Source organism: Nicotiana tabacum, chromosome 8 (genome assembly GCF_000715075.1).
Source record: "Nicotiana tabacum cultivar K326 chromosome 8, ASM71507v2, whole genome shotgun sequence".
NCBI classification, from domain to species: Eukaryota; Viridiplantae; Streptophyta; class Magnoliopsida; order Solanales; family Solanaceae; genus Nicotiana; species Nicotiana tabacum.
The window spans coordinates 46,219,113-46,242,964 of record NC_134087.1 but is presented as its reverse complement, the minus strand read 5'-3'; the positions used below and the strand labels follow the sequence as shown (position 1 = coordinate 46,242,964).

The window sequence follows — 23,852 nt, the reverse complement described above, 5'->3', positions numbered from 1 at the left end:
TATTTTCAGTTCTAAAAAAGATTCTCAACCGAAAAATACCCCAAAAACATAGCAATCTTTAAAGGAATTATATAATACATTTGAATACATAAATTATATTAATTTAAAAAACATATGAATACATTCATGGCATATAGCGAGACGGCGAATACAATGAAATACATAGAATACAACGGGATACATTGAAATACAATGAAAAAAAGACAGTGAATATAATGAAATACATGGAATACAGCGAGATACATTGAATTACAATGAAAAAAATACAATGAATAAAATGAAATACATGAAAATACAGCGTGATACATTGAAATATATTAACAGAAAATCAAGTTGCTCAGCCCCAAATTGAATTTCTGGACATGCTCGATAACCTTCCTAGTTTTATCATCAACAAATTGAATCCTCATATATTGCGGCAGCTTTCCTTGAAGATCAAGTTCAGCCTTAACCCTAGCTGTGCTAAGTATAGACCTTTATTGCATGGCCTTATCAATAGCAATGGGCTTACCTGCTGCTACGGCAATAGACAACAGTGATTTCTTCGCGAACAACGTAGGCGGCAGATTCGGAAACGAGATCCAAACAAAGGCTTTTGAAGTCTCTTCTTTAGGGTTAAATCCAATAGTCCATGGAATAACATAAATTAATTTTCTTTCCCATTCAAGGATATGTAGTTAACAGATTTAGCTGTTGCAAGAACGTAGTCATCATATCTATCGAATCTAATCAAAATATGTCTTCTTGCAACCCATCCAATAAGGCATCGTCTATTGTAAACTTTACAGCACAAGAATTTGATGCAGCGTGATACATAGAATTTGAGCAAAAGAGCTTGATGTAATCCCTCCACTTTAGTGAACTGATTAATCTCGTCCATTGTAAACTTTATTGTGGCTACACCATGCACAATATCAACATGTTTCAAATCTGTTTTTGTTGAAATTTGGGCTAGTTGTTTTGATTCCAATAATGTTGCATATGTTGTGTTAGGAGTAGTGTTTTTGTTCGTCTCTCCCACAGCTTGAAACTGGGGAGAGGGTTGCGCATCCATGGCAGCCTATACTACACCATGTCGCCATAGAGAGAGGAGAGTGGAGAGCGTGGGATTTTGACTAATGGTAGGTGATGTGGGTGAGAGGAATTTTGAGATTGAGCATCGTGTTTTCAAGTAATGGAGGAAAAGAATGGCATGTATCAAAGTAGAGAGAGAAAGAAAATAGTGTAACTGAATAACGTATTTAGTGGCTTAGGGGTAGGAGGTAACCAAAATTAGATATTTTGCTATAAACATTAAAAGATATCTATAGAATATAATTTTTTAAAGTTATATTTATTTAAAATAAATAAGTTGTTAACATTTACTATAGGAGGTAAAAATTTCTTTATTAAAATCTATTGCGGGCCAGATTTTCAGATTTTGGGTTTGGGTAGAGCTGGATTTGCAGGAAAACCGGACACCTTTGACAATGAGATTTCTGATTTAAACTCGAGATTTTACACCCATTCAAAGCATATCTTAAACTTGAAATTAAAAGTAGATACATAGCAGGAATATTTGTAGGCCAACACAAGCCATCTTGATGTTACATTCGACATTGTTCTGATCTAGTCTAGGTAGAAGCAGAACTTAGTCGTTTTATTTTTTCCCATATAAAAAGAAAATTGAAACGGAAAAAGGAAAAACACACAAAAGCAAAGACGATCAACCACACAAACATCTACTCATATTTAATAAGAAGCAACAGACTTTATATTGTGTTGGCCAATGATCATTTGGCGGCAACCGTATGTTAGTTTAATAACATCGTAGTAACAACGGGGACACCTCCTATCAAAGCAGTCACTTGCCTGCCTGCAGTATCCACCGCAACCACCCATTAAGGTAGGATCACTTAATTTTGATTTGAGTTCCGTTATAGTCGTTGACACGTCTCTACCGGCAACTATTTTCACTTTTGGAGAATGAGCCAATAAACTGCAATCCATCAAAAATAATACTTAGGGTCATTTGGTATGAGGTATAAAAAGATATAGTGCTGGTATAAAAATTAATATCACCTTAATACTTTGTTTGGTTAGCAAACCAAGTATAAGTCATTTCGGGATTAAAATTAACACCGGGATAACTTAAACCTTGTAGAGGGTGGGGTAATTAGCAACGGGATAACTTATATATTCTTCTTAGAAATTATGCAATTGTTATTTTAATACAACATACCAAACAGTGGATAAAAAAAAACAATTCCATCATAACTAATCACGGCATAACTTATCCCAGCATAATTTATCCCGGCATAAGGCGTATTCAAACCAAACGACCCCTAAGTGTGTTAAAATCAGTTTGTTATATCATTGTTGTTCGAACGTATAATAAAAGATTATAATATATATATATATATATCCAATAAAAAAAAGCGAGGTGTAGAAAATTAAAAGGTCATTTACCAGACATCACCATAATTGCAACAGAGAAATAGAAAGCATAATTGCGTGCCATGATAACAGTATTACTAAGATGGATGAAAGATGAGAGAATTATGAGTTATTGCAGTGCAATGTTTTGCTTCATACAGAGCCATGAATTTATAGGCCTCTTCTCCCCTATATTTCTCCCTATCTAATTTACAACTTGTCTTTAAAGTTATATTAGGTACGAAGTTGAATCAACTTTATTCAAGAAAAAAAAAGTCCAGTAGATGAGCACCCCTTTAGTGGAGCTTCCCGCGAGATCCTCTCATTGCCATGTGGGTGGGCATCACAGATTTTGATTTTTGCTAGATTACAACAACAACAAATCCACTAAAATTTCACAAGTGCGAATTGCAAACTGCAAAGAATAATGTATACGCATACCTTAGGAAAGATAAATATGTTATTTTCGACAGACCTTCGATTCAAAAAAATAGCAAGAGGAAGCGGTAACAATAATGTAAGAAGATAAGATAACCAAAGAGGAAAGAAACAACAAGTAGAGGTAAAATATCTAGGAATAAGAAAATATAAGAATAGTCGTAATATCCTTCTACCCTAATTCCAAGAATACTTTCATGTAAGATAGACAACATTGTGTACATTTTAACTCGACACAAAATTAACACTTACCTTTTCAAGCGTGTGGTATAACCAAATATTTCGTTGTTTCTTAAGCTCATATAACCGACATATAATTTAAGCACGTGATTCTTCACACTTGCCGTCAGTTATTACACACTAGTAAATTTATCCGCGCTTCGCGCGGTGATTAATAAATTTACAAACAACTCTTTTTTTAATATGCAAATCTTATCGAAAAGAAGTCTCTAACCATACAAAAGGAAAATAATAAAAACAAAGCAATTCGTTATCAAACAGCAACACTAATCAATTTGCTTCTTGAAGTCGACAACACCAATTATCAACCTTCACCCGAGTGCTTGTTTCTTTTCACACTGATAGAGTTTCATATTCTACTAAGGAAAAAAATTCAAAAATACTTACATTGATCAATTAATGCAAAACATACTAAAAATATGAATACTTATAGACATTAATACATATCAATTCTATATTTTAACAAATACTCAATTGGAAGCGGAGAATAACCAAATAATAAGGCAGAAATCTACCAAAGTACTTAAAAAAAAGAACATGAGCGGTTAGTAAACATGTTCAAAACCTCAAATAAGTATTTTAATTTTATGGAAGTCTTATGGACGAAAAGTTATAGTACCGTATAATTTTATAAAATAAAAAAGGTTTTTTAAAATTTTGGAAAAAATAGATAGATAGAGTTTTCGACCTAAAACTATAAACATATAGGATTTTTAAATGTGTATACAGAAAGTTACTAAATATTGTAGGGTTAAAGACTAACTCCATAGAATAATTCTTTTTCTAATGTCACTGTTTTGTCATATTGAGACATCTTTCTCCTTCACATTTTTTATATCTAATTTCTCACTATCGTTAGACACACTCCCAATCTGGTATGAAATATTTGTCATGAGTATTACATGCACAAATTCACTTTCCTTTGTCTTAACTTAAACATAATTACGTGAAAGCAAAAAAGATGAAACTGGTTGTGTGATCGGCCAGAGAAGTTAATAAGTTGTTGAAAAAAGAATAGAAAGACAAAAGTATCAATAATTAGCTCATAACTTCTTATAATTGATTAACTATTATACAAAAAGTTTTTCTTCTTGATACTTTATTACATTTTTATTGAATATCATATATAGCTAGTAAATACAAAATTACTCCATAATGACCAAAAGTCGTTTTCCTTTTGGAAGGAATTAATACACAGCAAGCAGCCATTCTTTTGCACACAAAATCTTGATTTATTGCATCATCCAGTGCACAACTGAAAATTGAATTTAAGAATTAAAAAGGATGGGAGAATGAAACGTGAGATTGAGCACAAAGAGTCATTAAAAAGACCTAAATACGTAAATGAGAGGGGGGAAAAAGTAAAAGGAGACAAAAGATGAATACATTTTCATAACATATATGTACTCACAATAAGGATTTCTAGGCTTGAAGTTAAGTTGTTGCTTTATTCTGAGAAGCATTTCGGCCTCCAACACTCGCACTTTATCTAGTACTAGTATATAAACACCTTCGAATCAACCAAGAGGAGAGAATACTGTTGAGAAAAACCATGAATGTTCTAGTAACAATAACAGCACCACTGGTTATAACAACGGTCTATATTGTGGAACTATATTAACTCACTATATTGAATTAAAACATAATCGACCAAATACACCTTAAATGGTAATCATGGTATTCAAAGTAAATGAAATTATGAAAGAATATAGCAAAAACAACTTTGTGAATACGTAATAGAACACTTGACAATATATTAATTTTTTCCTAATTACAATGAACAATTTCACTTCACCTTTGCTCAAATGATGATAAATAGAGCTATATCTAAGTACAAGATAAACTCTAAGTATTTCTATATGTTCACATCTCAATCATAAATATCGTTGAATTATTAACAGGTGAATCATTCAACTAATACCATAAACATCATCAGCAAGTGGAATTAATAAACACAAGCATACACTAATCTCTTCATAGTCTCACTTTAACAGTAAAAATCAAGTATTATAGCTTTCAAATACATAGCACATAAAAAAAATCAACATTAAGCAAATGAGCAACCAAAAAAAAGGTGAGATAGAAAGTATTTATTTTTGAATTAGGGAAAATGTAGAAGACAAAGTAGAAGTGCAAATTGGTTTTCAATTTAATTTGATGCATAGCTAATTACACAGAAAATACAAATTAAAACGATAGGTTAGTTTCAAAATACTCGCTCTATTTTGTGTTATGTGCCTTTTTAGTCTTTAAATGTATTTTTCTTCCATAAGTTCATTGGCATATTTCAATAGCTTTTACTGTCGCACCCTAGTCTTATCTACCGTTTTCTGACCGAGTGGCTCCAAGTTAACATTTTAGAATTCCATTTATGATAGTAACCATCACCTTAATATAATTAGACCACAAGCCCAACAGCAAAAGTATAATCTCATAGATTAAGTAGATTTGATAGTAGTACCTGTAATAGTTCTGACTTCTGATGTAACAATTAAAAGATTAATTCATGGTAGCGCTTGATTCTCTTTGCTACAGAGTCTATTCAGTCTTTAGCATGAGTAACCTGTAAAGTCAAAAGAACGGCAATGTGCATCACTTCAAATTATTCTTACTATGTGTATATCAAATGCCAATTGCAACACAGCAATATTTGGTACAAAAAAAGGCATTAAACTTTATGCTTACGGCAAAACAGTACTGACCAAGCAGAAAAGAAAAAAATATAGAGTTAATTACTAAAAGATAACAAAAACAAAAACATCGGAAGAAATATTACCTTCTAAAGCTAAATCATCATTGGATTTTAATATTTTCTCTTGAATCTGCACGAGAAAGATGATGAAATTTTTAGTATGTAAAAAAAGTTTTGACATAAAAGATTGATAAAAACTGATTGGCCAAAAGAAAAAATAAACCGAGGAACAAAAACAAACTCAAAGTAAAAGTAAATTTTAGACAAAGCATAGATCCGGTTGCATACCTCTCTTCCGACGACAAAACATTAACTCTGCAATCATAAATAATATTTGTGGACGGAAGAATAGAAAAAATAGAGAAGAGGGCAAACGAAGAAGATGAATGAATTTTGAGAAGTTGTCAGTTGTAACGCTTAGGGTTTTAGTAGTCTTAAAAGGTGCAATTATGTAGATAGTTAATTAGGTGACTTTTGGATTTTTTAAAATATCGCAAAATTAAAAAGTGGAAAAAAGAGCAAAAAATTGAGGTAAAAGATAAATAGAGATCGTGGATGTAGAGAGTGCCACATCAGCTCTCTCATTCCCTGCTTTATATTAATATATAGATTTTTGTCTCTGTATTAAACTGCATTATTTCATACATTATATTCAAACATAGAAAAAATTCATTGAAAGCTCTTTCGTGTTGAACTGAAGCTGACACCTCTTACTACTTGGAGACTTAACGCAACACCGGATGTCCCTTGCGGGCACAAAGTCCATCACTTTCAATATTAGTAGTATCATTTATAAAAGAGATATTCCAAGCTAACTTAATCAATGCCAAATTCTTGTTAATTTGAACTCAACTCTGTTGAACTTAGGAGATCATATACATAGCATGTGTACTTTATGGTATAGATCTCAGTAATCATTATATCTTGATACTTCCTCCAACTTGGCCTCTCACTTTAGTGATCCATTTATATCCTTTAATATAATATATATCAATATGTAATATTTAATCTTGATATAAATATTTATATTATTTTAAATTAATACTCGAAATAATTAAATTGTTTAAATATTTAATAATATTTCTAAGTATTATATAATAAAAATTCTAATATTTTGATCTAATTATTTGTGATTAATTTATTAAAAGATAAATTAAATTTGACTTTTTCTAATTATGCCATATGACTAAATTAGTTATTAGTCAATAGTTAATTAGTTATACATTACTTGTGGCTAATTTTAAGGCTGCCACTTGGCTTAAGGTGTGGATTTTTTCCCTTTCCTTTTAGTAATATATAGATATATGCGTTGAAAAGTTTTTGGATCCACACTGCCCGAGAATAAATAAAAAAAAAAAACCGAAAAAAAGAAGGCGTGGAAGATCAATGGCTGGAGCTAAAAAGCTGAGAACGAAGGGAGGCCACTCAGTGAACCGGGTAGAGTTGGATTCGTAGGCTTCTTTCATGAGGGTTTATTTCAATTTCTCAGTGAAAAAGGTCAAACTGGACAACAGTAACAAAGAGATTTCTGAATTTCATACCCGTGATTTAACACACATTAAAAGCATATCTTAATTTTTTTTTTTCTAGAGTGTTGTACTGCTAAGTTTTTAGATTTGCATTATAATTCAACCGATCACCTTTTTACTTCCAGCAGATGCAAACAAACATTTGCAATGAGGAAAGCACTCAGCAAACAAGTTTGGCAGCTAGCACCAAGTTGAGGATAAAGTCATGACACTGCATTTGCCTTTTAACTATTGTGCGTGAATCACAGAAGTAATAGACCTAAAATACCATTTATTTTAACGCAAGTAGGAGTAAACAAATCGGCATCCTAACCACCTCTGCAATGGGAACGCATTCTATGGGCTGGACAGTGGTTACTTCCGCAAACATAAAGCCAAAAGTTCATTCAATAGAGTCTGAACCTGGGCTATTCATTCAATAGAGTCTGAACCTGGGCTATCTTTCTATCAATAGCTATCTCTACAGGATGAAGCAACCAGATACTAAAGACTAGCAGCTATTAAACAGTGATATTAATATTTAACTGAAAGATAAGAACATGCATAGACAAGAATATCACCCACATAAACGAGGCAGCTAACAATAGCCGCAAACAGAGACTCAAAACAATGCATAAAAGTTCAAGCGGCTAGATACAGGCAAGCATTGTGACAGTAACAACCTATTACAGTATCAAATCCCATGAGCAAATTACTGCAATTTGTATCCTAAAATGCTAAAGAGATGAAAGAAAAACCCTGAAACTACGTATGATAACACATGTATCTATGCAGAGTATACGAACACAATGTATTAGATCGAAGGTAGTAAGATTCTATTGCAGAAATAAAGATAAGCTCCAGAAAGATCATAACAATATTGAGCTGAGTCATGTTTACATTATGAAAATTCTCACCCTTTAGAGATGAAATTTTGCACTCTCAGAATAGCTTTTCCATGGCATAGCTTATGCAAATGTGAAATGTTTTAGGTCTTAACATTGTTCCTAAACTCTATTTGCCTCAAGCATCATCAACCATCACCTGTTTGCTTTTCAGTATTATAAATGAGCTTCCAAGTAACTTGAAATAACTGACAACCATGTGCTAGATTTTTCTTCAGCTAGTCCAAAATGCTGATAGAATACCCCACCAACATATACACATGTGGTACCTACAATTGACATACAGACCCATAGTGTACAAGGGGATATCATTCCGTTTCATAAGCTGGACTCATGTAAAAGCATCGTTGCCAGAGTGACTTTGGACAAGAATATCCAGTGCTTTCCCATAACCAAAGTGTTCATTTAATATGATTATATAGATTGTCCAATACTAAATGGAACTAGACAACTGCATTTGCTACTACTCGGATCTGGTGACTGGAGAAGTAGAACTGTCAAAAACTAGCTCAATGCTTTGAGGTTCCAGTGCCAGCTGACCATGATAATACTTTGAATCTGTTATCTGTCACCCTTTCCACCTCCAAACCCTCCGTCTCATCTTTTCTCCTAAGAGTATAAACATAGTAGTTCTACCTATTTTACCTATCAATCAACCAAATGTGAATGTACTCAAGAAATTGTGCAACTCAACCAATCAGAATATCAAGAATTCACACTCTTGAGTGAATAGTACACCAGGAAAAAAAATCCAGATTCACAAGCACAATCCCAGATTTCTCTACCAATGAGAAGTGCTTGATTAAACATTTTAAAGGAAAAATCAGAAAATTAAGCATGATTCAATTTCAAACTCTGTTTCTCATTATTATGTCAATCCCGGTACAGCCTTCCGTTCTTTTTTGTTTTTTTTTTCTTCTTTTTAAGTGATGTATAAGGCTCAACCTTCCTTATCCTTTCTATTCTTCTGCCTTCCCTCCTCATTACCATCTTGCAAAGAAAGATATGCAGTGTTGGGTCATTTTCACAAATAAATTATATATAGGGATTGTAATACACGTAATAATAATCACTGAATTATTTGACTTGTTAATTGATATTTGGTTAATCGTACTAAAACTTGGATATAACATGATATATAATTTTAAGTATGTGTTTAGCTTAAGCCTCAAGGTTTGTTCCAAAAATACCCTAGGAGAATTTAAATTGCTTTCTCCAATTTAATATTTAGTCTTATTATCATATGTGATTAAGAGTAGTTAATATACAAAATAATCATCTTTTTAATTATCAAGCAAAAAATACTTACCTTTTTGTAACTTTAAGATCAATGCTACAACCACTATCAGAAACAAATGAGAGATAATGAGTAAGAGATGGTTAACTATAATTAATTAATTAATTAATTAAACGACATTTCTATCATTTGCGAGCTCTTAAACTTATAATGCTAAATTGCTAATACGTGTGTAACTCCATATTAAATTGGGTATAGAACAGCATCACATTTAATGTGGGGATAGGGACGAGAAATAGCAACAAGATATTGTACTTTTAATATGGAGCTCAGCATAGATATTATTTCAACTACAACATCCAACCAAACGACTCCCTCCCCAGACTTTGTGGAGAAGACCATATGAAAAGCAAAAATCTGGAAGAGGCAAATAAACATAGTTGTGTAGGGCAGAAAGGATTATGATATCAAACAAAAATGATACAACGAGCAGATAATTAATCCACATGAGAGGAAGAAAAATAACAAAAGCCAAAATATTTGATCACAAAGGTGATATTACAAGAATAAACGAACCTTTCCAGCTACATATAAAATTCAATAAACCATCAGCTAACAAGCTACAGACCTTTTCAATTGTGCAGTTGAGTTGCTAAATGTACTACCATGATCAAAGTGCTACGCGAATAAAGAGATACATCTACTACAAACTCTAAACTCAAAGAGTCAAAATTTGAATGTTTGTTAAGAACAACAAATAAAAATTATAAACAGTTTCAGATAGGATCTCTTACATTTTGCTAGTACACACTGCATATCCACAGGGAAAAAGCTTCAATTTGGAGGAGATCTGCCATCATGACAAAATTCAAAGCAAAGAATCAGATCGAAGGAGCCATCCAAGTCAGCAGCTCTCTTCCTAGAACTATTGATCCCTCCATCTTGGACTTGAAATGGGAAAGAACCCAGAAGGTGACAAAGGAAATCCATAACCAGGAGAAGGAGGAAATTGTGGTCCCGGGCCTAGAATCCCAGGTTGAGCCATGGGAGAGAAGGAGAAATTTGGTGTCAGTGGTGGAGGATGCTGCATACCCGGAGAAAGCAATGGATAAGGGGACCGGGGAGATAACAAGTTCAAGAAGCCAGTGGGTGACGGCAAAAGATACTGAGAAGTAGGTGAAGGCAAAGGAGGAGGCCCATTTATTCCCGGGGAAGGAAGAGGTGGAGGACCATTCATCCTAGGAGATGGAAGACCATTCATCCGCGGAGGTGGGCCATTCAGAAGAGGTGGCATTGAAGGATTAGGTAGTAAACCAGATGATGGTGGATGTGCTTGAAAATGACCAGGACCTTGAAATTGTGCTTGTCTAGGCCCAGAATCTATTATTGAATTCTGAAGATAACGCATATAAACTGAAATCGGAGACTCAGCTGTATTTGTCCAAACATCTCCAGGAGTGGGTGGTAACATTGGGGGTGACGGCTGACCATAATGAGGAGGCGGTCTCACAACATTGTTATGGTAAGGAACACCTCCTGCAGATTGAGCTAAGCCTGGGACCTGTGCAGGAGGGTGGATTGGGATTTGGGGACGATTTATTGGAGTCAAAGGTGGTGGCCGAATTTTTTGTAATCTCATGCTCTGAGGCTTTGAAGGATTCTGGGGAGGTCTAGGTGGAGGCTCTTGAGAAGGTGAACCTGTCAGTTGCTGAACAATGCTCCGAAAATCATTCTTGTTAATATTGTAAACCTGAGGTTGAGGTTGTGGCCTAGCACTATTTGTGTTGTTGAAATTGGGCTGGTGTATAGGACTCTTCTTGATATTCTTCCCAAATTTATTCACACCCAAATGATCTGGATTCCTATTATCCATCTCAATAACTTCAATATAATCACTGAACTCCAAAATATTTTATCTTTAAATCCCTCTTTTACAACACTGTAACTAAAAAGGAATTATATAATGCAACTCAAATCTTATACCACTGCAAAAGACCCTCCGCAAGTTTGATAACACCAAACCCTACACTTGAAATTAAAGAAATATCACATCAGACAGTGATACCCATACATCAACCAGCTTCAACTCCAGCCAAAACTTCTGCTTTAGTTCACAAAAGTAACGGCAGAAATTTCAATAAACAACTTATTCTTCCCAAATAATTATTCAATTCCCAGATAAAATATATTAATTAACTCTTCCAAAACAACAATTTTTCAATTTTTTTCTTTATAAATACTTGAGATCAAACGAGCATACAGAGTACAAACAACCCTAAAAAAATCCAACTTTTTCAGTTTCCCACTTACAATTTTCTCCCTCTATAATTTTCCGGAAACAGACAAGCCCTAAAAGTTGAAAAGGATAAGAGCAGAAAGAGACAGAGAAGAGAAATTACGTTCTGCTTACTGGGACAAAGCGTCGAGCATGCGAACTGCAAACTTATGAAAACTCTCAGAGCTGAGCAGAGCGGATGGTGGTGGTGGTGGTGGTGGAGTTGGTGGCTGTCGTCGGTCAACGAGGAAATGAAAAGGGAATTGAAGTTTGAAAACGAAGATGACGCGTTTCAAAGGTTTTTAAAATATCCACTAGTCTGCTAGAAATAGAAAGAAGAAAAGGTGGAGTCAGTGGGGGCAATAATGGGCCCGATAGGGTTGAATTAGAGTGACGAACCTGTTGCGTTAGTAGTGGGGGTGAATGGAAAATACTGATGAAGACGAGTCAAACCACGGGAGTTGTATGGTTGAAACTTGAAGCATTTACTAAATTTAATTTACAAATTTGTAATTTGTTAAAGATATTTGAAGAACTAAAAATTTGATATAATACATTTACCATTTAGAGAATTAAAAGTTTGATTTTTTTCTTGTACATTTTTTAAATTATTTTTAGTTATTAAATATTATAACTTATACTTTTACGTAATTTTTAAATATATAAATTTTATTTTATAAACTTAAAAATTCTATATTTAAATTAACATCACACATGTACTTCGAAATACATCACATAAAATGAATAGGACAGTACTTCTTTTCAGAAGGAAAAAAGAAGAAGATATTGCTCCCTTAAATTATTTTATTTGAACTAAAAAGTTTTTTAAGGAATGATTGAGAATGTAAGTAAAAGAAGGAAAACCTTTAAATACAAAGGGTGTAAAAACTGTTAGCCATTGCTTGCTTAAGTCCAGAGGCGGTCCTACAACAGTCAAGGAGGTGTCACGTGAATCCGTTAACTCCGACAAAAACTCTATATATGCATAATTGTATATACGTTGGGGATCCCTTAAATATTTTTCTTGGCCCCCTCATTAACAAAATTACAAGCATAAGCCTTGCTCCTTCTTACACGATGCGGGTTCGAAACTCGTCTGCTACAATTTTTTTAATGGTGCCTCCGTTATTCTCAAATCCTGGGTCCGCCTCTGCTTAAGACCATTGTAATAAACATATTGTATTAATTTTCTTAGACCTCGGGTGTCTCATACTATAATCTTATAGGAGTATCAAATAGTATTGAGTCAACTTAGATTTAGATATCTACCAAAAACTTGGATTTAGATAATTTATTCAGCCACATATATTAAAATCAAGATTAGCAAGCAAAGCTCAAACACCAGACTTCCACGTCTTAGGTAGAAAGTTTGACTTTGACCGTAAAAGTGTGGGCAATTTATTGTACGATATAAAAAAATAAAAATAAAAATAAAAACTATTATTATGGGGAAAGGAAATATAGCCTTTTATTTTCCCATTATAACAAGTGGTTATGCCATGACGTTGGGCGTTGGGGTGCAGAGGCGGATTCATAATTTGAAGTTTAAAGGTTCCTATTGTAATTACAAATTTTTATACGGTCGAATTCGGGCTCGTCTATTACATGACAGATCGGGCTCGGAACGTAAGGAATTGAATATCGACCCCGAGTCCCATCGAACTAGAACACGAGGTCAGAATTTCTGTCCTCGAGAACATCGGGTCCATGATCTTTGAATCTATCCTGACCCCGAACGAGCTCGAGGAAACATCGCCAGTATAACCAACAGAAGACCGTAATAACATAAGGCCGAAGTATCTGGGACCGGTCGGGTATTACAACGGGAATCGCGACACGTATCAATAAGAAACCGGCAAATCAGCAAATCAGGAGATTTTTAGCTTTTAATTGTACCTAAAGTAGGACTCCCCTACTATATAAAGGATGTCTGATTACTTGTAAAGACATATTGTTACATGCATCCCAAAACAATATAATATTATTTTCTTTTTGTAAGCTACTGTTCTTCTGTATCCGATATCATTTGAATTGCATCCCGTTCAAGTGAGACTTACTTTCCAAGGCTATAATTGTTCAAGACATACGGTTTGAATTTACTTTATCATTGTTCGCTTTAACTACAATTCAATTTATTGTTTTGTGTCAAATTAGTCCATGTATACTTAAAATCACTTACAAATTCAATTGTTATCCAATTTTGAGGGTAAACAGTTTGGCACCCACCGTGGGGTTAAGGATAATATTGGTTATTTGATACAAATTTCCATAATACACTCTATTTTACACTTGTTCTTTGAAGTGTCTCTGATTTCAGGTTTAAGCTCAAAATGTCAAATTCATAATCAGCACCCCTACACTTTGACAATGAGTCTGGTCACCACGGTGAAACTAACAACATAATGCCCAGTAACAAGGTGCCGCTCGTTGATCTCGTCGAAATTCCAGTTGCGGATCTGTTGGACGCTAACTCGCATGTGGCTATCAACACAAACCTGCCTACTAACCCCGAGAACAACATCCGTGGCGGAGCCCGATCGACGGTGCAGAATACTCAAAACAATGGGGGGATGAGATCAATCTATTGTCACACCTCCTTTTTACCACCTCAAGGGGGATATAAGTGAGTTTTTCAAATTTAAGTGACATTATCCGAAATCGGATTATTTTATTTAATTTTATTAGAATCGCCACTTGGAATAGTTTAATTGGTGTCCCAAGTCACCGGTTTATTTTGAAATCCCAAATCGAGGAAATTTCGACTTTATTTTAAAAATCTGCGAACCAAAAATTCTAAGTAAGGAATTCTGTTAACCCGGGGAGAAGGTGTTAGGCATTTCCGGGTTCCGTGGTTCTAGCACGGTCGCTTAAACTATTAATAATTGGCCTATAATCTGATTTATTACATGTTTTAACCTATGGTGCATTTTTAACTTTAGAACTGCTTTTAATTAATTTAAGTCGCTTTTAGGAAGATTCAACGTTATTTAAAACGCACCTTAAACCACACTACATGAAATGCACCCGCGGTTCGCGACACGTTCTATTTAAACATTGTTTTAGGAATTTAAATTAGGTCACATGAAATGTACACCCTGATTAAAAATCACAACTACGCTACGGGAACCGTACCCGTAGCTATGATGAATTATTAAAGAACGCGCCTAAAGCAACTACGAAGGTTCAAATTAACAACATTTGTGAGGGCCATGGAGAGTTTAATTGATGGCACACATCAATTTTAAAAAAATTGAATTAATTTTAAGAGGGCCATGAGTTATTAAATAGAAAATGGCACACCTCAAATGGTTTTAAAAGAAAACTTATTTAATTTAAGGCCACCTAAGAATATTCTTACTTGAAACTAACTTAAACTTATCAAAAGCTAAATGGGTACAAAACAGGTTCTCTTTAGTCGTTTTGGACAAGGGGAATGGGCCAGCAGTGGTCTTTAAAACAAATCAGTTTTGAAGCTTCAATTGGGTTTTCGATTTGGCCCAATAAATCATAAGGATTCTGGATATGTTGCTAGATCTGAACTAGGTAGCCCACATTGGGCTTAAATTTAGGCGGGCCCAGATGTTATATGCGTTTTAGTTGGGCCTATCTACCTCTAAGCTTAATAGCAACTAAATATCAGTTTTTGCATAATTAAAATAACATCAAAGCATGGAAATCAGATTGCCATCCAGTTTGAAAGTTAACTACATGATTTTCAAGGCAAGAAAAACATACACTTGAAGCATGATTAAAAAAATGGTAAAAACATCTAGATTTGGGCTTAAGACCTGGGCCCAATGGCCTAGGTCCAAATTCCTTTTCATTGATCAAATTCATTCGGGCTCTAAATTCAACCCTTCTCCAAATAAAAGTGGCACTACCTTTACGGATTGGGCTCAGAATTTAGCTCATTGTGCCGCTGTACTTTACGAACAGAAAAATGTGATAGCACACAGATACACTCTTTATGCTATTGTTCCAAACATCAGTAAACGAAATTAAAACCTTAAATTATTACAGCCCTTAAAAAATAAAATTTCTCCGGATCAATACATTGCAACCTATTAATACATGAACACTATGTTGATGACTAATCTATTAAAATTTTTGCATAACTAATGTCCTGAAGAATCTTGCATCTTTTGGACATGGTTTGTCCATTAGAGTTTAGTCCCTTCTTGTGCTACAAGAGAAGTATCCAAATGTCAGCTTCTGAACCTATTAATTTGGTCAATTGATGACTAAATCTGTAAGTACTAAGCCCCAAGTTATCCAACAGCTTTACAACCATTCTCATACTCAAATAATAGATGTAACACACCAATTTTAGTACATTATCAACTATCATATTTAACTCTAGGCCTTAACACATGCTGATTTGGACAATCAATGGCCAAATCTACAAGTTATGGTCTATTTGATTTCAAACAAGGCAAACATTATACCAAAGTTTTTTTTAAAACAAAAAAAAACAAGAAGGACATGAATAAACACTGAAAGAGCTAAAGCGTAGGAGAGTTAGCAGAAAGTTTTGACTTATGCAAGTCCATGTTTCCACATTTTAAGAAGTCTACATACTCAAACCCATACAAATAATCATATCAGTATATCTCTATATGCATTCATGTTAGTTAACTCCAGAATATGCTAATCAATAAACACAAAGGAAAAACATTCATTTGCTGCACACATTCTTATAAACTTGACACTTTATAGCTCATCAAACACAGCAATTACATTAAGGTTCGAATCAGTACCTTAAACAACAAAGAAAAGACCGGCAGTTATAAGTGAAGAAACTGTTGAGAACTTTGAAAGAAATAGAGCAGCAACAACACAACAGTCACCAGCAACCAAAATCCCGGGATTTCAAACCCCAAATAGCAACTTGAAACCAGAAGTTACCAGCTGAACAACCCCAAGAAACTTTCTATTTCAAACTCTTTTTTAACTTGTAAAGAATCAGAAGAAATGAGAATTTTGGAATTTTATTTTTAGATTTTTGGAATCTAAATTTTCAGAAAGAGAATGGAGCTTTTGCAGCAAAAATGCTGATGAATCCCTTTTTTGAATGAGATGACCTTACTATATATGGGTTGCCTAGGGGAGGGTATATTTTAAGCATATTCCTTATCCTAGGGAATAATAGTATTGCCCTTGGTACAGTTGTCCTATATTTCAACATCTTTTTGTAACAGCTAGGACAACTGTACCTTTTTCTAGGAAATTTCTGGTTTCTAGCCTAGGTAGAAACCCCTTTTTTACCCTTTAGGTTACTGAATATTTCAGCTTTAACCTAAACTTTTCCAAAATTCAAATAGGTCCCTAAAGTTTCGAATGATTTTCAGATTAGGACCAACACAAACAAACCTAAGGAAATCAGAAATCTAAATCAAAAAACCTAGAAGAACTATGAGACTGCCACCTAGAACTAAAATCTAAATTATTCCATAAAAGAAGATGTTTTCCCAACTAGACTATAAACCGAATCAGTGCATCTAAAGAGAAGAAAAAAAAAAAGAGATAGCAGGAAAACATTCAAAGGAAAACAGTATTGACTAACTCAAACTCATGCAATTGAGTATTAAAAATTCAACATGCTTCTAATTAATCAAAAACAAGTAAACAACCAGACATGTGAATGAAATCTGAAATGACACCTAAACGGGCAACCAGTCAGAAATGTAATTAAGGGAAAAGAAAAGAAATCAAAAAATGAAATCACGGGGGGAAACTGAGTAACCAACAAACTAAAACTAAAAATAAAACCTAAATTAACATGATTAATTCCTAATGACAAAAATGTAGAACAAGAAACCTAAAATATGCAATTGCAAACAGACTAAACCATGAAAAATCAACCAAAAGAAAAGGAGAAGTTCAGAAAATTACCTGTAATTGAACCAACTAGAATCGGAGGACTTGGTCAGAGTCAGGCAATTCGAACAATAGGTCCAATCCACATGAGTCAACTGGTCTCATCAAAAGCAGTCGACTCATGTAGAGTGGAGCCATTAAAACCTCGGAATCAACTCAGGCAGAGGTTTTTTAGGGTTTCTGAATCTAAGATCTAAAATTCGGGCAAATTCGGGCCGATTTGGAAGGGGATAAGGGTAATTTAGGGTTTAAAGAGGGGTAAGGGTTGTAGGGTGTTAATTTAGAATGATTTGGAATGATTAGGGTTACGACAAGATTTTTCGATCCAAGATTCGAAGAACACCACGAGTATTTAGGAAAAACGGTTAAGGGATTCGTAGAGAGGGGGTGAAGGGGGATTTGGGGTGTTAATATGGGGAGCTTTGGACCGCCGGAACCGCCATGAAGGGTGGTTTGCGGTGGAAGTGGCGTAGGGATATGAGGCGGGTAGGGTTTCTTGTTGGTGAGAGTGAGATACAGAAAAAATAAAATGAATTTTTTGAGTTTGGGGGGGGGGGGTTTGACTTAATTCGAACACTTATATCCTAAATGAATGACCAGTTCCTAGCTGTTAGATCCAAAGTGATCAACGGCTGAGATTTAAAAGAGGGGAAACGGGGTCGTTTGGGGTTAGACGGGGCTGGACCGGGTGTGTTTTAGTTTTAGGCCTGGGTTTTGGGTAATTTGGACGGGTTTGGGGCATTTTTGGGGCTGGTTTAGTTATTAGCCCATTTTCGAAAAACTTTTCTTTTATTCACTTTCTTTTCTTTTCTTTTCTTCTCTTTTTTTTAATTAAAAAAAATTCTAATAATTAAAAATCCTAAATTATCCAAAATGTGAAATTAAACTAATCAACTAATTATAAAAATTATAAACATCACTTAATTCTAAATTAAAAAAATCAATAAACTAAAAATTAAAGGACAAAAATGCAAAATGAGCTATTTTTGTGATTTTTAAATTTCTATAAAACAAATGATTAGTGATTAATTCTAAAAATATAAAAATAAATCCTAAATGTAATGCATGATATTTTTGGTATTTTTCATGATTTGAATAAAATTGAACATGCACAGAAAAATGCATATAATTAAGAAAATTCTGAAAAAATTCCTAAAAATGACGAATAATTAACAGAAAAATCTATTTTCTTGGGATTCTGTAGGAGTATTTCATATAGGGCAAAAATCACATGCTCACAACTGCCCCTCTTTCCTCGAAAACATGAAGGGTTTTCGGGAAAAGACAAAATAAGCAATTACGAGGGATTTTTGCCCGTTTGAAATTCCATGAGAAGTATCTTGAAAAAACCTGACCGAACCTTGCTTTAGAGGTTGCCTACATATCCTTGGCTATAAAGGAATCAGGTCAGTGTAGTTTTAGAAGTTTTGGTAGCTGGGACTACCAGGAAACTATGATTTCACTAGTATTGTTGTCGTTGTTGCTTGCTGAGCTCCTTATTACACTAAAATAAAAAATAAAAAGCTAAACTAGTTAAGCCTATCAACAACGAGTTACAAGATTCCTATCTATAAATCTTCTGAAGCTTGATCTTGAGTCTTGGCTGGTTCTTCCTGCAGACTCTGATCTGAATCTTGATGTTTGTTAGCTGCAACCACTGGTTCATTCTTTTTCAGCTTTTCGGATCAAGGCGGGACATGCAAAGTTTGTGACTTCAATCAAATTTGAGTAGTCCGTATCTTTTCTCTACTTCTACATCTTGAGTTCAACTTATTTTCTTGTTTATTCTTTTCTTTTATTTGGGTTGAACCTTGTGCCTCACAGTGAAAACCTGTTTAGGCACCAAAGTAAACAACGAACAAATTTTCTGCCCCAGTTTTCACTAGGAAAATTTCGTGAATTATTGTAAAAAAATCTGGACTATTTCTTTATTTGAAAGCAATAAAATGAAGATTGTGTATCCTTGGGAAAAAGAGATTAGGGTGTGGAGCCCTATATCTATATATAAAATCAACTAGGGAGTGGAGAGCCTATGTTGGAAAGGCGACTAGGGAGTGGAGACCCTATGTATAAAAATAAACTAAACTAGGGAGTGGAAACCCTATGTTGGGAAGGCGACTAGGGAGTGGAGACCCTATATCTAAAATAAACTAAACTAGGGAGTGGAGACCCTATGTTGGAAAAGCGATTAGGGAGTGGAGACCCTATGTCTAAGAATAAACTCAACTAGGGAGTGGAGACCCTATGTTGAAAAAGCGACTAGGGAGTAGAGACCCTATGTCTAAAAATAAACTCAACTAGGGAGTGGAGACCCTATGTTGGAAAGGCGACTAGGGAGTGGAGACCCTATGTCTAAAAATAAACTCAACTAGGGAGTGGAGACCCTATGTTGGAAAAACGACTAGGGAGTGGAGACCTTATGTCTAAAATAAACTCAACTAGGGAGTGGAGACCCTATGTTAAAAAAGCAACTAGGGAGTGGAAATTGTATGTCTAAAATAAACTCAACTAGGGACTGAAGACCCTATGTTGGAAAAGTGACTAGGGAGTGGAGACTCTATGTCTAAAAATAAAATCAACTAGGGAATGAAGACCCTATGTTGAAAAAGCGACAAGGGAATGGAGACCCTATGTTGGAAAAGCGACTAGGGAGTAGAGACCCTATGTCTAAAATAAACTCAATTAGGGAGTGGAGACCCTATGTTGGAAAAACGACTAGGTAGTGGACACCCTATATCTAAAATAAACTCAACTAGGGAGTGGTGACCTTATGTTGGAAAAGCGACCTGGTAGTGGAGACCCTATGTCTAAAAATAAACTCAACTAGGGAGTGGAGACCCTATGTTGAAAAAACGACTAGGGAGTGGAGACCCTATGTCTAAAATAAACTCAACTAGGGAGTGGAGACCCTATGTTGGAAAAGCGACTACAGAGTGGAGACCCTATGTCTAAAAATAAACTCAACTAGGAAATGGAGACCCTATGTTTTAAAAGCGACTAGGGAGTGGAGACCCTATGTCTAAAAATAATCTCAACTAGAGAGTGGAGAGACCATGTTGGAAAAGCGATTAGGGAGTGGAGATCCTATGTTGGAAAAACGACTAGAGAGTGGAGACCCTATGTCTAAAAATAAACTCAACTAGGGAGTGGAGACCCTATGTTTTTAAAGCCACTAGGGAGTGGAGACCCTATGTCTAAAATAAACTCAACTAGTGAGTGAAGACCCTATGTTGGAAAAGGCGACTAGGGAGTGGAGACCCTATGTCTAAAAATCAAATCAACTAGGGAGTGGAGACCCTATGTCTAAAAATAAACTCAACTAGAGAGTGGAGACCTCATGTTGGAAAAGCCACTAGGGAGTGGAGACCCTATGTCTAAAATAAACTCAACTAGAAAGTGGATATCCTATATTGGAAAAACGACTAGGGAATGGAGACCCTATGTCTAAAAATAAACTCAACTATGGAGTGGAGACCCTATGTTGAAAAAACGACTAGGGAGTGGAGACCCTATGTCTAAAATAAACTCAACTAGTGAGTGAAGACCCTATGTTGGAAATGGCGACTAGGGAGTGGAGACCCTATGTCTAAAAATAAAATAAACTAGGGTGTGGAGACCCTATGTCTAAAAATAGACTCAACTAGAGAGTGGAAAGCCCATGTTGGAAAAGCGACTAGGGAGTGGAGACCCTATGTCTAAAATAAACTTAACTAGGGAGTGGAGATCCTATGTTGGAAAAGCGACTAGGGAGTGGAGATCCTATGTTGGAAAAGCGACTAGGGAGTGGAGACCCTATGTCTAAAAATAAAATCAACTGGGGAGTTGAGACCTTATGTCTAAAAATAAACTCAACTAGAGAGTGGAGAGCCCATGTTGTAAAAGCGACTAGGGAGTGGAGACCCTATGTCTAAAATAAACTTAACTAGGGAGTAGAGATCCTATGTTGGAAAAGCAACTAGGGAGTGGAGACCCTATGTCTAAAAATAAACTCAACTAGGGAGTGGAGACCCTATGTTGAAAAAGCCACTAGGGAGTGGAGACCCTATGACTAAAATAAACTCAACTAGTGAGTGAAGACCCTATGTTGGAAAAAGCAACTAGGGAGTGGAGACCCTATGTCTAAAAATAAGATCAACTAGGGAGTGGAGACCTTATATCTAAAAATAAACTCAACTAGAGAGTGGAGACCCGATGTTGGAAAAACGACTAGGGAGTGGAGACTCTATGTCTAAAATAAACTCAACTAGGAAGTAGAGCTCCTATGTTGGAAAAACGACTAGGGAATGGAGACCCTATGTCTAAAAATAAACTCAACTAGGGAGTGGAGACCCTATGTCTAAAAATAAACTCAACTAGGGAGTGGAGACCCTATGATGGAAAAGCGACTAGGGAGTGGAGACCCTATGTCTAAAATAAACTCAACTAGTGAGTGAAGACCCTATGTTGGAAAAGGCGACTAGGGAGTAGAGACCTTATGTCTAAAAATAAAATCAACTAGGGAGTGGAGACCCTATGTTGGAAAATGTAACTAGAGATTAGAGACCCTAGGTTACCATTTTTCTTTTTTTTTAGCAATCCACTAGGCAAGCACCTAGGGCTAATTTTTTATTAATAAAAGAAAAATAAAATACAACAATTAGGAAGAGTAGAAATAAGGGGGATAATAGCACCGATATTGTTACACAAATGCCTTGGCTATATAATCACTCCTCTGCGCCTCACACTGCCTTATGATGACAGCCTCATGTAGAGGATTCATGGTGTAGCTGTCGGCAACGTCTCACGAGGGCATATAATCTCATAGCCGTGTGGATAATTTCCAAAGGAATAGGACCAAGTCAACACAAACCGGGTTAAACCTTACCTTACTAATCCTATTGAGGCATACAATAGCCTCGCGAACTAACAAGCATGTAAAAAATATGAACTTGAAAGGACCAAATATTCTATGATCATCACAGAGTTTATAACATACTCTGTGATGATATTACAGATGAGGATACTAAGAAAGTGGTAAAATAAAATGTAGTACCCATTTGATTCTTGTCCCTTCTTTTCCAAACTTGTAAAATCTTCAATTTGTAATTCTTTGTCGATTCCCTCAACCGTGTGCAAAATGTATTCAAAAATCATCATTTCCTTTTTGAATGGTTGGACCTCGTAGAAGTAGTTGGGGCAGCCTGCTTTTGTTTGGTAACTCTCATTGGAGGTCGCCTAACAATTCCTTCGTCACTCACCTTGCCTTCCCAGCTTTTATCTCTTGTACGAATGTTGTGATTTGGTCCGATGCGCGAGGGTGATAAATCCTGTTGCCTACACAGTGCAAAAATTGGATCGTCCTCTCTTGCTAAATTGAAGTCTATCCCCAAATTCACAGATTGTGGAGCATTGGCACTCAGCAGTGATTCCAAATAAATTCTCTCATCGTCTGACATAACTTGACTGGTTGTAGCAATTTGCTTCTGTCCAGATGTTGGTGCTGTGACTTGTCGATGACCTATAGGACTATCAGCTGGAATAAGTTGTTGTTGTCCAGCATATGTCGAAGTCGATGCCAATTTGGACATTGTTGTTGCTTTTCGACCATAAGTATGTATAACAGATGAATTGTTTGGATCAAGCTGTTGCTGCCCAGATTGATTTGCGTCTAGCACTACAATCGATTTGGCTTCAGGTACATTTGTGCCATTTCGCTGCTGCATCGCGTCGAGCCAAACTCTATCCTTGTGTTGCTGTCCATCTTTTGACACCTGAATTACTGACTGTGGACTATTTTCAATTAGCTGTTGTTGTCCCGGATTTGGTGCTGCTTCATGTCGATCACAAATAGCAGTAAGAGTGTTCACAATTTGCTGCTTCTGCCTTCCAGATTTCTTGTTTGCTGCCTTTGCCTTCGAGCTAGTAACCATTGTGCTCGTTTCAATCTGTAGACTGCCTGTAGTCTGCTTCTGCTGTCCAGTCATGAAGCTAGTAGGAAAATGTTGCTTCTGTCCTGCATTTGGATGCAGTAGTGCATCACATTGAGTGCGTGCACGCTGTTGTTGCATTCCAGGAGAATGATCATGAGCATAAGAAGCTTCTTGACTGCGTCGCTGCTGCTGCCCAGATTGTTGTTCAATGAAATCATCAAGCTCATCATCCACACCATTTTCCCAATGCTCCTCTTCTTCATACTCAGCTCGATCTGCCCAGGCTTTACTCCTTGGCATCATTCGATTTGAGCCATTTACTGGAGCATCTGAAACTTCTGATTTCTGCTTTTGTT

The 23,852-nt window shown here is 35.5% G+C and overlaps 1 protein-coding gene and 1 long non-coding RNA gene across 5 annotated transcripts; both read right to left on the bottom strand.

The window, feature by feature from the left end:
- Positions 1–1,519: 1,519 nt before the first annotated feature.
- On the bottom strand, positions 1,520–6,463 carry LOC107787508 (uncharacterized). Of its 2 annotated transcripts, XR_012693973.1 has the most exons (5): positions 5,870–5,977; positions 5,555–5,656; positions 4,505–4,603; positions 2,449–4,348; positions 1,520–1,978 (listed from the first exon to the last, which is right to left on the bottom strand). It is a non-coding gene; the product is annotated as an uncharacterized LOC107787508 (long non-coding RNA). The 2 variants fall into 2 exon arrangements; XR_012693972.1 differs by having other exon boundaries at positions 2,449–4,603; positions 5,870–6,463.
- Positions 6,464–9,957: 3,494 nt separating this feature from the next.
- On the bottom strand, positions 9,958–12,061 carry LOC107787507 (protein HAIKU1-like). 3 transcript variants are annotated; one of them, XM_016609103.2, is made up of 2 exons: positions 11,835–12,061; positions 9,958–11,536 (listed from the first exon to the last, which is right to left on the bottom strand). In XM_016609103.2, exon 2 carries the CDS (start codon positions 11,306–11,308, stop codon positions 10,361–10,363), a length of 948 nt encoding a protein of 315 aa, XP_016464589.1. In that variant the 5' UTR covers positions 11,309–11,536; positions 11,835–12,061; the 3' UTR covers positions 9,958–10,360. The 3 variants fall into 3 exon arrangements, with proteins under 3 accessions (XP_016464589.1, XP_016464591.1, XP_016464592.1); XM_016609105.2 differs by having other exon boundaries at positions 9,958–11,463; XM_016609106.2 differs by having other exon boundaries at positions 9,958–11,458.
- Between the last annotated feature and the right edge of the window lie 11,791 nt (positions 12,062–23,852).

What these genes read in the sequence shown, in the direction of transcription:
- LOC107787507 (XM_016609103.2), bottom strand. Translation starts at nt 11,308, where the DNA reads ATGGATAATAGGAATCCAGATCATTTGGGTGTGAATAAATTTGGGAAG.